The following is an 11,962-nucleotide window of genomic DNA, read 5'->3' on the forward strand; positions in this document are numbered from 1 at the left end:
GCCGGTGCAGCTGAGTTGGTTGAGCGACCTCCTGGGCACCAAAAGGCCGCTGGTTCGACTCCTGGTGAGGGCACATGCCCAGGTTGCCAGCTTGATCCCCAGTAGGAAGCATGCAGGAGGCAGCCAAATGATTTGTTCTTGCATTGACGTTCCTTTCCCATCGTCTCTAAAAGTCAATTTTTAAAAAAGGAAGGGCCAGTAGCTCAAAATGTCTGCATTTATTATAAACCAAGGTACAGCTCCCAGACTCAGAAACGCATCAACAGTACAAAGTTGAGACAGATCTGGCGAGACAGTCACAGAGGGACGGGGACACCGAGGTATTCGTATCTGGGCCAGCGGCCCCCCGGGACCCCCCACCTTGGTTCAGAGGCTGGTGGCCCAGTGTCCCTGCTGCCAGGACAATGGAACGAGGGTCCAGGAGCTGGTGTGAGGGAGACAGGAACTGTCAGGTCAGATGGTCCCTCTCTTCTGGGCCAATGTCCCTCTAGGACCCAGGGGTTTCAGCCTCAGCAACTATCACATACATTTTAAAACAAAAGAGGCAAAAAAAAGTTTGGATAAAAGTACAACAAAGACACTGCAGGGAGGACACCTGAGTGTGTAGGTGGACAGAGGCCACCCTGTCCACCTGTGTCGGGGGCCAGGGCAGCCAGCACCCATGTGGTCTCAGGGCCTGGCTCCAGGGAACTATGGGATCAAAACCCAGCTTAGCCCGGCCCCACCCTCCGCCTTGCAGCACAGCTCTGTTCTGAGGGAGGCCACACCTGGGGGCAGGCATGGCCTCAAGCGGCTGGCCACTACAGAGCCCAAGCATGTGCGCTCGCTGCCCACAAAAAGCGGGGCTGACCTAGTGACGACCCCCAGCCTCCCGGGCGGTCTGGCCAGGAACTCACCCCATTCTTTGAGTTTTGCTTGGGATTTCAAGGAAGCATAATTTGAAGTGAGGAAGAGAACAAAGTATGGTTCCAGCAACTCTGGTGAGGATCGTCCCCACCTTGTCATCATCACGTGTACAAACAGGACACACACACCGCACGGGTTGAAAGGCTGTGCCTGCATAGCCGCACAAGCACGCACACGCACACACGTGGACACACACACACACACACACACGCGACGCATCAAGTGGCAGCCAGAGATGCAGTGCGCTCAGCGGGTGGCCTTCGGGGGGTCCATGTAGGCTGGGTTGTAAGGAGGCTGGCTGGCAGGATAGGCCATGGCTGCATCCCCTGGAAACAGAGAGGGCAGAGTGGGCTGCGGGCGCCGCGGGAGCGGGAGCGGGAGCCGGGCAGGGTCAGAGGCGGCACTGGACTCACCAGCCAAGGTCTCGTGGTAGGCAGGCGGGCCCACGGGCTGGGCGGGGTACGGGGGTGGGTACTGCGTCGGGTAGGGTGCCGCCACCATCCCTGGCTGGGGGGGGATGGGGTGGTAGCCCTGGTACGACGGCCCGGGGTAGCTGGGCGGCACGCCCGTAGGCTGAGGGTAGGGGGCGTGCACCACCGTGGTGGCCGTGGTGGTGGTCACAATCGCTGTGAAGAGAATCTGTCAGGACCCTCGGCTTGCCCCGCCCTCCCTCCAGCGCAACCCAATCAGGGCCCTGGGCGCCCATGGCCCCGCCCTCCCTCCAGCGCAACCCAATCAGGGCCCTGGGCGCCCATGGCCCCGCCCTCCCTCCAGCGTAACCCAATCAGGGCCCGGGCGCTCCCCCGGGACGTGCTTACGGCGGGGGCGGCGGCACATCTTGTACAAACAGCAGCAGGAGCAGGTGAAGCACGCGATGATGGTGACAATGAAGAGCACGAAGATGGTCAGGCCGATGGCTATGGTGGCCCCGAACCTGCCAAAGAGCCGGCATGACCCGGGGCCTCTCGGCCCAGCCAGGACCCCGCCCCCCCGGGCGCCCCCCCTCCTGGAGGAAACGCTGGGCTGCGCGGGCGGGGCGCTTCCGGGGCGTGTGGCTGGAACCCCAACCTCGGTTTCCTCTGGGCGGACCCGCTGAGTCTGCAGCGCCACGCCCGCCCCCCCCAGCGCCCCGCCTCGTCCACCGCCAACCCCCAGCGCCTGGTCATCGACCGCAAACCGCAGCCGGCGCTGTGCTTTACGCGCAAGGCTCCGTGATGGGCGAGACGGACCAAGTCCTGCCCGGGAGCCCACCGGCCAGGACGCGGAGCCGGGGCAGCGGGAGCGGAGGGGCCGGCCTCGGCGCTGCAGGCTCCCATCCGGGCAGGGCCGTCCCGGGGTGCCCGCGCCAGGTGCTCCCGTGCACCCCGCACCCCTGGGCCTCCCGGTGGGAAAACGAAGGGCCCCCCGCCGGTCCCGCCGAGAGCCAGGCTCTCCCAGGAAGGACGCTGGGCCGAGGGTCACCGCTCGGGCTTTCAGGGCCGACAGGGCCCCCTGCCCCGGGGGTTCCTCAGCCCAGACGGCGCCTGGGGGGGGCGGGGGCAGATGGACAGACCCTTACGCTGCACCCCAAGTGCCCGCACTCGCGGGGCGTGCGGCCGGCCAGCAGGTGCCTTCCCGCCGCCGAGGCCCCGCATCGCCAGGAGGGGGACACTCCCCCAGGCTCAGTGCCCGGGAGGGCAGGCGGCGCGCTCGGCTCGTCCGTCCGTCCGTCCGTCCGTGTCACACACGCGGTACCCACGCTCACCCCATGTCAGCCTCCCTCACTCAGGTCCTCCGCCGACTCCCCGCTCCCATCCCGGGTCACTCCGTGTCATCTCCTCCCCTTTCCTCTCGCCGCCTCTTTCGCCACCTCTTTTCGGGGAAAAGGAAAGTGAACCCCTGGCCCTGCCTCCCCTGACGTCAGAGCAGGAAGCTGGGGCCTCTTAAAGCCACAGCCAGTGCGACCTGGGGGGACCTGCACGGGGCGGGAGGCTGCTGAGCGTGCAGTGAGCCTCTGGGGGCCCATCCTCGCTTCTCCCCTCCTCCTCCTCCCCCCTTCCCCTCCCTGAAACGTAAAACAAAACAGAAAGAGAAGCCTCTTCGCAGAGAGGGGACCTGCCCACTCGGGATTCATGTCCAGAGGCCGCGGGGGCACTGTCCACAGAGCAACCCACTCCTCCAGCCACCGCTTCTCGGGCCTAACCTCAGGCCAGCGTCTTGTTTGCTTTGTTTTGTTAATCCTCTCGGACCCTATGTTTCCATTGTTTTGTTTTGTTTTTTGAGAAAGTGGGAGGGAGGGAGAGAGACACATTCATTGGTTGCCTCCCGCACCCCCTAACCAGGGCCAGGATACGTGCCCTTGACCGGAATCGAACCTGGGACCCTTCGGTCTGCGGGCCGACGCTCTGTCCACTGAACCAAACCAGCCAGGGCTAGTATATCTTTTATACCAGAGAGACTTATGGCTCAAAGGGCCCAAGCATGATACAGAGATAATTAAAATGTGGGTGTCGGGGCACAGGCCCAGGTTGCAGGCTCGATCCCCAGTGGGGGCTGTGCAGGAGGCAGCCGATCGATGTTTCTCTCTCATCAATGTTGCAATCTCTGTCCCTCTCCCTTCAATAAAATCACTAAAAACATTTAAAATAGATAGATAGATAGATAAAGATATATGGGTTTATAGGTAGGTACAGATATATAGCTATAGATAGGTAGACAGATAGAGATATGGGTTTATAGGTAGATACAGATATATAGATATAGATAGGTAGACAGATAGAGATATGGGTTTATAGGCAGATAGACACAGATATATGGGACTTCCTGGTTTTCCTGGGCTTCAGGAATGCCAAGATTAAAGGGTGAAATGGGCCCAAAGAAGATAAAGGATTACCTGGATTTTACGGCAAAAAGAGTACAAAAGGTGAAAGGGGAAGCTGTTTGCCTGGCCTTCCCGGATGTGCCGGGCAGCCAGGCCCCACCGCCCATCCCCATACGCTCACCACCATCACCCGTCACTGTGTCCCCCTCTGCTCAGGGCGCCCACCCCGTCACTGAGTCAATGTGAACACCCACCCTTGGCCTCTCAAATCCCAACCCCCAACCAGGTCACTCCCAGCCCCAACACAATGATAAGGATACAACTTCCCAGCATAAGGATCAAGACATGGTGAGGGCTCCCAGGGGACGCTTTTGGGGGGGGCTCCACCCCATGACTCTGTCTCCTCCCAGTCCCCACAGCCCCCGTCCCCACTCCCCCCGAGCCCACCTGAGCCCCCCCGACACCTCCGCCAGAAAGACGCCCCGACCCGCCGGCTGTCCTTACCCTGGCAGGGGGTCGGTGTCTATGTCGGTGTACTTCAGCGACGAGGGAAACGTCTCCATGTTATTCCTGACACTGGCCAAGCTGCAAAGAGGAAAGCCCATGATTAACACGACCCACCCCACCAGCGCACCAGGAGCACACGTGTGCGCGCGCGCACACACACACACACACACACGTTAGCACACACGGAGCGCGCACAGGAGCCAACCCGGGACGGGGCCCCGGCGTCCTGAGGGCGGATGGCCCGCACACTCCTAGGGTCTCAGGCGACAGTGCCCTGCGTTCTTCTCAAGTGCACGCGGGACCTTCCCCAGGACAGACCACACATGAGGCCACAACACAAGTCTCAACAGGTTTGAAAAGACGGCTGTCATACAAAGTATATTCTCTGACCACAGTGGGATGGAGTTAAAAATCAGTAACAGGCCCTGACCAGTGTGGCTAGGTGGGTAGAGCGTCGACCTGCGGACTGAAGGGTCCCGGGTTCGATTCCGGTCAAGGGCATGTACCTTGGTTGCAGGCACATCCCCAGTGGGGGGTGTGCAGGAGGCAGCTGATCGATGTTTCTCTCTCATCGATGTTTCTAACTCTCTATCTCTCTCCCTTCCTCTCTGTAAAAAATCAATAAAATATATTAAAAAAAAAAAAAAAAAAAACAACTCTAAAAAAATAATCAGTAACAGGCCCTGACCAGTGTGGCTAGGTGGATAGAGTGTCGACCTGCGGACTGAAGGGTCCCGGGTTCGATTCCGGTCAAGGGCATGTACCTTGGTTGCAGGCACATCCCCAGTGGGGGGTGTGCAGGAGGCAGCTGATCGATGTTTCTAACTCTCTATCCCTCTCCCTTCTTCTCTGTAAAAAAATCAATAAAATATATATTTTTAAAATCAGTAATAGAAGATTACAATGCCACAGTGTTAAAAAAAAATGCCAAAAATAACTCAGATCTTGGAAACGAATTAATCTGGTACAAAAATATTTAAATTAAAAAAAACACACACCCAGTGGGTTAAATAAATCCTGAAGGAACAGAACTTTAATAGTGAGATGGTATTAAACTCAAGAAGGTGGGAAAAAATAGTGCGAACTCCCAAAGAATGAAGGACGTATGCAAAGATAAAAGGGAGCGGCCACAGAAAGTCAGAGAGGAACAGAACCGAAGCTGGAAGACATCTGGCAAGACTAACCACCATGAGAGGGGAAATGATACCAAAGGAGAAACGTGCAGAATGGAAGAAGGGGAAGTGACTGTAGGTACAACAGAGATTTTAAAAATAACAACAACCTCGCCCTGGCCGGGTTGGCTCAGTGGATTGAGTGTCAGTGTGCAAGCCTTGGCAAACAATGGCACAGTGGGGAGCACCCAGCTGGGACCCCGTGGCGGGAAGGCTGGGAGGGAATCCATGGGGTAAGCCTGGTGCCTGAGACTCTCTCCCGGGGGCATCGCCAGTGTCAGGTGGCAGCTGCGAGGCCGGGCAGAGCCTCCCAAAGCCTCAGGCGGGAGGACGAAACCCAGAGCCCACGGGTGGGAGGCCCCGACGAAGCCGACCACTTAGACTTCAGCCTGGAAAGCTGCCCCCCACGAGGACGGGGGACACTGAGGAGACAGCCCGGCTTCCCCCCTCCGTCTGGTCTCCGCCATCAGGTGGCTGATCTGAGTGCCCGGGGCCCGGACGAAGGCCCCTGCAGTCGCCCCGGGAGGACACGCCAAGCTCCACGTTTCTACCGTCAGCTTGGCAGACGCCATGTCAGACACACAATCCAAAATATTCAGGGTCGCCTGACCCAACAGCCTGAGCAGAAAACAACAGACACTACGGACAACAGAAATGCGGGGGCTTCCTGATGACATTAAACAACACTACACACTGTTCAAGGAGGTTAAAGAAAAGCTGGAACAATTCAAGAGAAACTGAAATATTAAAAACAATAATAATAAAATTCTAAGACTAAAAAATAATACAGCCGATTAATAATTAGAGCCCTCCCTGGTGTGGCTCAGTGGATAGAGCCTCGGCCTGCGGACCGAAGGGTCCCGGGTTCCATTCCGGTCAAGGGCAGGTACCTCGGTTGCAGGCTCCTCCCCGGCCGGGGCCCCGGTCAGGGCGAGTGTAAGAGGCAACCCATCGATGTGTTTCTCTCACATCCATGTTTCTCTCTGTCTTTCCCTCTCTCTCCCACTCTCCCTGAAAACCAATGGAAAAACATCCTCAGGTGAGGATGTACCAAAAAAATTAAAAAGAAAGAAAGAAAGAATTAGACACAGCTAAGGGTATAATCTGTGAACTGGAGGGCAGGTCAAAACAAACATATGCAAACGGAAGCCCAAGGACACAGAGATGGTCGATGCAAACACAGAATTCAGTCGGTGAAACATGGAGGACAGTTCGCAGAAGGTCTGACAGCTGCAGTCGGAGACCTAACAGGAGAGGAAGGAGAGCGTGGGGCAGAAGCAACCCTTACAGGGACCGTGGCTGCCAATTTCCCAAAGCTGGTGAAAAACAAGCCCATGGCTCCTGAGCACTGTGAACCTCAAGCAGCATAAACTCAAAGAAAACCACAGCTCGCACAGCACGGTGAGACGGCGGAAAACCCAGTGACCGAGAGACCGTCCTAACAGTCGTCAGAGAAAAGGCACGTTTACTGGCGAAGGAGCAATAACAGCGCTGTCAGCTGCTTTCTCCACAGGAACAACAGACACCGGGGACAATGGAATAAAAGCTTTAAAGTATTGAAAGACGATGATTACTGCCCACCCGGAAATCTGTAACCGTAAGAAAACACCCTTTAAGAAGGAAGGGAAATAAAGGCATTTTCAGACAAACAAAGCCCAGGGAAACCTGACGCCAGCAGACCTGCCACGAACGGTAGAAACACAGGAGCTCGGTGAAGCCTGCAGCGTGGGAAGCAGTGGAAGCAGCGTGGGAAGCAGTGGAAGCAGCGTGGGAAGCAGTGGAAGCAGCCAGCGGCTCCCTCTGGAGCCCCCAGGCCGTCCCCACTCTTTCTCAGCGGGTTTCTTTCCTCCCTAAGTCCTAAGGGTCCCCACGAGGCTTGCAACCCGGGGAGCAACGGGCGGCAGCAGCTCGTCCGGGGCTGACCCCTGACCTGTCTCCAAGGCCCCCTTTTCTCTGACTTCCCCGTGAGCCAAGCAGCCCGCCTGGGCCCACTGCTCTCGCCGACTTACTTCCCAGAGAGCCAACGGCAGCCCCGCCTGGGCCCCTTCCTGTTGCTTTTCTGTCCTCGCCCTTCCTTGTTCCACTGTCCCAGCTTCAATAAACGTCCTCTCTCACCCTGGCCGGTGTGGCTCCATGGATAGAGTGTCAGTCTGTGGACTGAAGGGTCCCGGGTTCGATTCCGGCCAAGGGCACATGCCTAGGTTGTGGGCTCAGTCCCTAGTCGGGGACGCGCAGGAGGCAGCTGATCAATGATTCTCTCATCATTGATGTTTCTATCTCTCTCTCCCTCACTGAAATTAATTATACATACATACGCGCGCGCGTGTGTGTGTGTGTGTGTGTGTGTCTGTGCATGTATTTAAAAAAACAAAACTGGAAGTATCTGCCAAAACTGAACACCTTCACTCAATAACTCAGCAATTCCACTCCTAGATGTTTATCCAGAAGAAATGTGTTTCTTTTATTTACTTATTTTTTAAATTGTTTTTCTTTTCTTTTTAATATAGTTTTATTGATTTCAGAGAGGAAGAGAGAGTTAGAAACATCAATGATGAGAGAGAATCATTGATTGGCTGCCTCCTGCACGGCCCCCACTAGGGATCGAGCCCGCAACCTGGGCACGTACCCCTGACAGAAATCGAACCCAGGACCCTTCAGTCCGCAGGACAACACTGTATCCACCGAGCCAAACCAGCCAGGGCAGAAATGTGTTTCTTTTAAAAGGCCCCAAAGATCTGTTAACAGAGAGAGTGAGAGAGAGAGAGAGAGAGTGAGAGAGAGAGAGAGAGAGAGAGAGACAAAGTTCTTAATATCTCTCAGAATAGCAGAAACTCCTTGGAGTCTCACGTGAGGATAGCTGACTCCCATGAATGAATAACCTTTACTTTTCTAAAAAAAAAAAAAAAAGTGGGCTGCTTTGTTCGTAATAAAGCAGGTCCCACCTTAAAAAAAAAAAAAAAAAAGTGCAGGGTGAATCCATGGGCCACAGCAGGAGGGCACAGCATGGCGCACTGACCGGGCCAGTCGCTGCTCTGCCCTCCCCGTGCCCTCCAGGGCCCACAAGATGGCACCTGCACAAACCACGCAACCCTCCAGGTGCCTGTGTGTACGGTGGGCACACAGGCCCAGGTGCCCCCCGGAGGACACGCTGGAGTAAGTGCACCCAAGGGTGAGCACGGGACCAGCGGGGAGCCCTGCTCAGCCCCGGCTGCGTGAGCCGGGCCTCCAGGGAGGGGAGGGCGGGCGAGGGGCGAACGGAACAGGGTGTGGGCGTCCAGCCCCCCGGCCCAATGCCCCTCCATCATTTATTTTTTTAATTTTAATTTCTTACTGATTTCAGAGAAGAAAGAAGGAGAGAGAGAGAGAAACATCAATGATGAGAGAGAATCATGTATCGGCTGCCCCCTGCTCGCCCCTTACTGAGGATCGAGCCTGCAACCCGGGCCTGTGCCCTGACCGGGAATCGAACCGTGACCTCCTGGTTCATAGGTGGACGCTCACGTTCCACTGAGCCACACAGGCCGGGTGTCCACCATCTTGAAAGGGCTGAGAAGCCAGAGGGGCAAGGCCATTCCCTTCCCTGCTCAGCCCTGCTGGGGCCCCCACCGTGCCCCCTGGAGCCCCCACCGTGCCCCCTGGCGCCCCCACCGTGCCCCCTGGCGCCCCCACCGTGCCCTCTGGCGCCCCCACCGTGCCCCCTGGCGCACCCACCGTGCCCCCTGGCGCCCCCACCGTGCCCCCTGGCGCACCCACCGTGACCCCTGGCCCACCCACCTGTCCTGATTGTCGGCACAGCCTTCCTTGTTCCAGACGGACTTCAGGATGTCGGAGCAGCAGTACTGGTTGTAGCAGGTGCCGCAGCAGAACATGGGGCAGGTCTTGGGGGAGAAGCTGTCTCCACCGGCCAACATGCACACCTCGCTGTGGGCTGGAGCGGAGACACCTGTCACCGGTGGCCAAAGGGGAAGCCTCACGCCAGGCCCGGCCACGTCCCAGCCGGCACAGCCCTCCCCTCCGCCCCCCGCCTGCCTTCTGATGGGGAGTGAACTTTCTAGGTGAGTCTGACTGGGCCAGTCATGCCCTCAGCCCTGCCCGGTTCACACGGCGCGAGGACCAAGTCCACGGCCCACAGAGCAGGGCCCGGAGGCAGAGGGTCCGGAAGGACAACCCACTTCCCAGCCCACCCACACTCGGCCCACATTCCCGTTTCCCATCCTCGCCTCACACCTCGTCCTCCAGGCTGCCTCCTCCAGGCTGCCTCCTCCAGGCGGTCCAGGCCCCGTCAGACGGCTGAACTAGCTGCTGGGGACCAGGCACTGGGCCAGCCAATTTTTTTTTTAAATCCTCACCCAAGTATATGTTTTTATTGATTTTTAGAGCAAGAGAAATAGAGAAACATCCATGTGAGAGAAACATCCCAACTGGGGATCAAACCTGCAGCTGAGGTGTGTGCCCTGCCGGGAATCGAACCCGCACCCTTGTGGTGTACGTGAGGCTGCTCCAACCAGCTGAGCCACCTGGCAGGGCCCGGCTAGTTCTTAATCCTCATCCCCTCTCCCAGCCCTCGGCCACAGCAGCTCAGCCCCTGCTGGATTCCACATTCAGGGGCCCAGCCCTGACGGCCCGCTCACGGCGCTGTCTCCTGATGACTCACCAGCGGCTACAGTCACACCCACGGCAGCGGGTGCCTGGGCAATGCGTGTGCCCTCGGGGGCCAGAGCTCTCGGCCACAGAGTGGGATCGAAGGGCCTCCCGCAGGCCGGGGTGAGGACAGAGCCTCAGGACACAAGTGTGGACAATGGCCCAGGACTTTGGGCGACACGAGGTCTGCATCCTCCCAGCGAGATGCTACGGCCGTGTTCCCACGCATCCTGAAGCCACCGCAGCACAGGGCCGGTGCCCGCCAGCAGGACGGGCAGTTCAGGGTTCTGCCTGGACAGGTCCCCAATGGAGCCAGCCGGTCCCCCGAGACGCCAACGACTGTGGCCGGCTGGGGAGGGGTCTGAGGACAACCCTGAGGGGTGGCGATGTCACCTGGAGCCGCCAGAGCCCCGGCCTGGTCAGGGCATCTGGTACCAGGAGCCATCGGAGAGCAAGCGGCGCCCACGGAGGGACCGTGGGAAGAGCTATGGACGGGAGGCAGTGGGAGGCCCTCCGTCCCTGGCAGCTCCGGGCAGAGCCCTGCTCGGGGCACAGCTGAGGGCAGCAGGTGGGACAGGCCAGCGGGCGCTCGGCATGGCCCGGAGCTCGACGCTGGGGCCAAACACAACACCTGTGCCCGTCTCAGCCCAGAGCCCGGGACTGTGTCCTCTGACCCTCGCACACTCGGACGAGGCTCCCCCGGCCTCCCTCTGCCCACTCAGTTCCCACCCAGCCCCCTAGGAAATAAGGCCCTTTCCCAGAGGAAGTGCCCCCCCCCACCCCCCGGCTTCCTGGGCTGGGGCTGGGGGTGCCAATCCCTCACCTTAACGCCCAGCACGCCCAGCCCGGCCCCCACCTGCGGATCTTCAGGCCACCGTCAGCCCCCAGGGTGGGTGCAGCCCTCAGGCCTTAGGAGGTCCAGCCGCGAAGGCACAGAGCAGGTCAGCAGATCCATGTTTCTCCCCCCCTCTCTCCAGAATCAATAATTTTAAAAGAATTTACAGTCAACCAACCAACACACGCGGGGAGTTTTGTCTCCGGATCACAGGCCTCGGGGACAGGGCGGGGCGCCCAGCCCCAAACAGAGGCCGAGGGAGGGCAGGGCGTCGCGCCCAGCCCCGGGGGGCCATCCCCGGACATCCGGGACCAGCTGCCACCCCAATCCCGGAGAGACGATGACGGCGGCAGCCTGGGGTCTGGGGTCGGGGGTCTGGGGGCGGGAGGGTCAGGCCGGGATTCGGGGTCCGGCTGGGGAGCTCTGAGGGCGCTGCTGGACTCGGGCCGGACGGCGAGGACGTGGCTGCCGCCCCCCCCCCCGGCCGGGACCCCCAGGCTCACCCCCCGGAGGCAGCAGCAGCAGCAGCAGCAGCAGCACCCGCGGCGCCGGCGCGGCCATGGTGAGCGCTGGACGGACGGACGCGCAGCTGGACCGCCCGCCGGAAGCGCCGGGCTCGGGTGCAGCCCGTCTTGTCTCGGCGACCCGCGCGGGCACCGCGGCCCCGCCCCGCCCCGCCCCGCGGCCCCGGAGCCCCGCCCCAGAGGGAGGGGGAGGGAGGGCAGGGAGGAGGCCCCGCCCCCGCGCGATGGGCACCAACAGTCCGGCGCCCGCCGCGCTGCCCAGGGCGCCCCTGCCCGCGGCCCACGTGCCCCGCGGACCCTCCGCCCCAGGCGCCTGGCAGGTGCGGTGGCCCCGGCGGACCTCGGCGCCCAGCAGGCGGCACACAGCAGGCGCACACAGCAGGCGCACACAGCAGGCGGCACACAGCAGGCGCACACAGCAGGCGCACACAGTAGGCGGCACACAGCAGACGCACACAGTAGGCGGCACACAGCAGGCGCACACAGTAGGCGCACACAGCAGGCGCCACACAGTAGGCGGCACACAGTAGGCGCACACAGCAGGCGCCACACAGTAGGCGCACACAGCAGGCGCACA

The 11,962-nt window shown here is 59.9% G+C and overlaps 1 protein-coding gene across 4 annotated transcripts; it reads right to left on the reverse strand.

Annotated features, from left to right (window-relative positions):
- Positions 1-199: 199 nt before the first annotated feature.
- On the reverse strand, positions 200-11,489 carry SHISA5 (shisa family member 5). Of its 4 annotated transcripts, none has more exons than XM_070391199.1 (6): positions 11,365-11,489; positions 9,160-9,313; positions 4,211-4,291; positions 1,725-1,840; positions 1,320-1,532; positions 200-1,232 (listed from the first exon to the last, which is right to left on the reverse strand). In XM_070391199.1, the coding sequence occupies exons 1-6, from the start codon at positions 11,420-11,422 to the stop codon at positions 1,153-1,155; spliced, it is 702 nt and encodes a 233-aa protein (XP_070247300.1). In that variant the 5' UTR covers positions 11,423-11,489; the 3' UTR covers positions 200-1,152. The 4 variants fall into 4 exon arrangements, with proteins under 4 accessions (XP_070247300.1, XP_070247302.1, XP_070247301.1 ...); XM_070391201.1 differs by lacking the exon at positions 11,365-11,489 and adding an exon at positions 10,040-10,750; XM_070391200.1 differs by lacking the exon at positions 11,365-11,489 and adding an exon at positions 9,613-10,750.
- Positions 11,490-11,962: the final 473 nt, after the last annotated feature.

Source organism: Myotis yumanensis, unplaced genomic scaffold (genome assembly GCF_028538775.1).
Source record: "Myotis yumanensis isolate MYYU_CA2020_CCGP unplaced genomic scaffold, mMyoYum1.0.hap1 SCAF_14, whole genome shotgun sequence".
NCBI classification, from domain to species: Eukaryota; Metazoa; Chordata; class Mammalia; order Chiroptera; family Vespertilionidae; genus Myotis; species Myotis yumanensis.

Coding starts and splice junctions, on each gene's coding strand:
- SHISA5 (XM_070391199.1), bottom strand. CDS start 11,422: ATGGCCGCGCCGGCGCCGCGGGTGCTGCTGCTGCTGCTGCTGCTGCTG. Junction 9,314..11,364: donor GCTGCTGCTGCCTCCGGGGG/GTGAGCCTGGGG, acceptor TCTCCGCTCCAG/CCCACAGCGAGGTGTGCATG. Junction 4,292..9,159: donor TGTGCCGACAATCAGGACAG/GTGGGTGGGCCA, acceptor TCCTCTTTGCAG/CTTGGCCAGTGTCAGGAATA.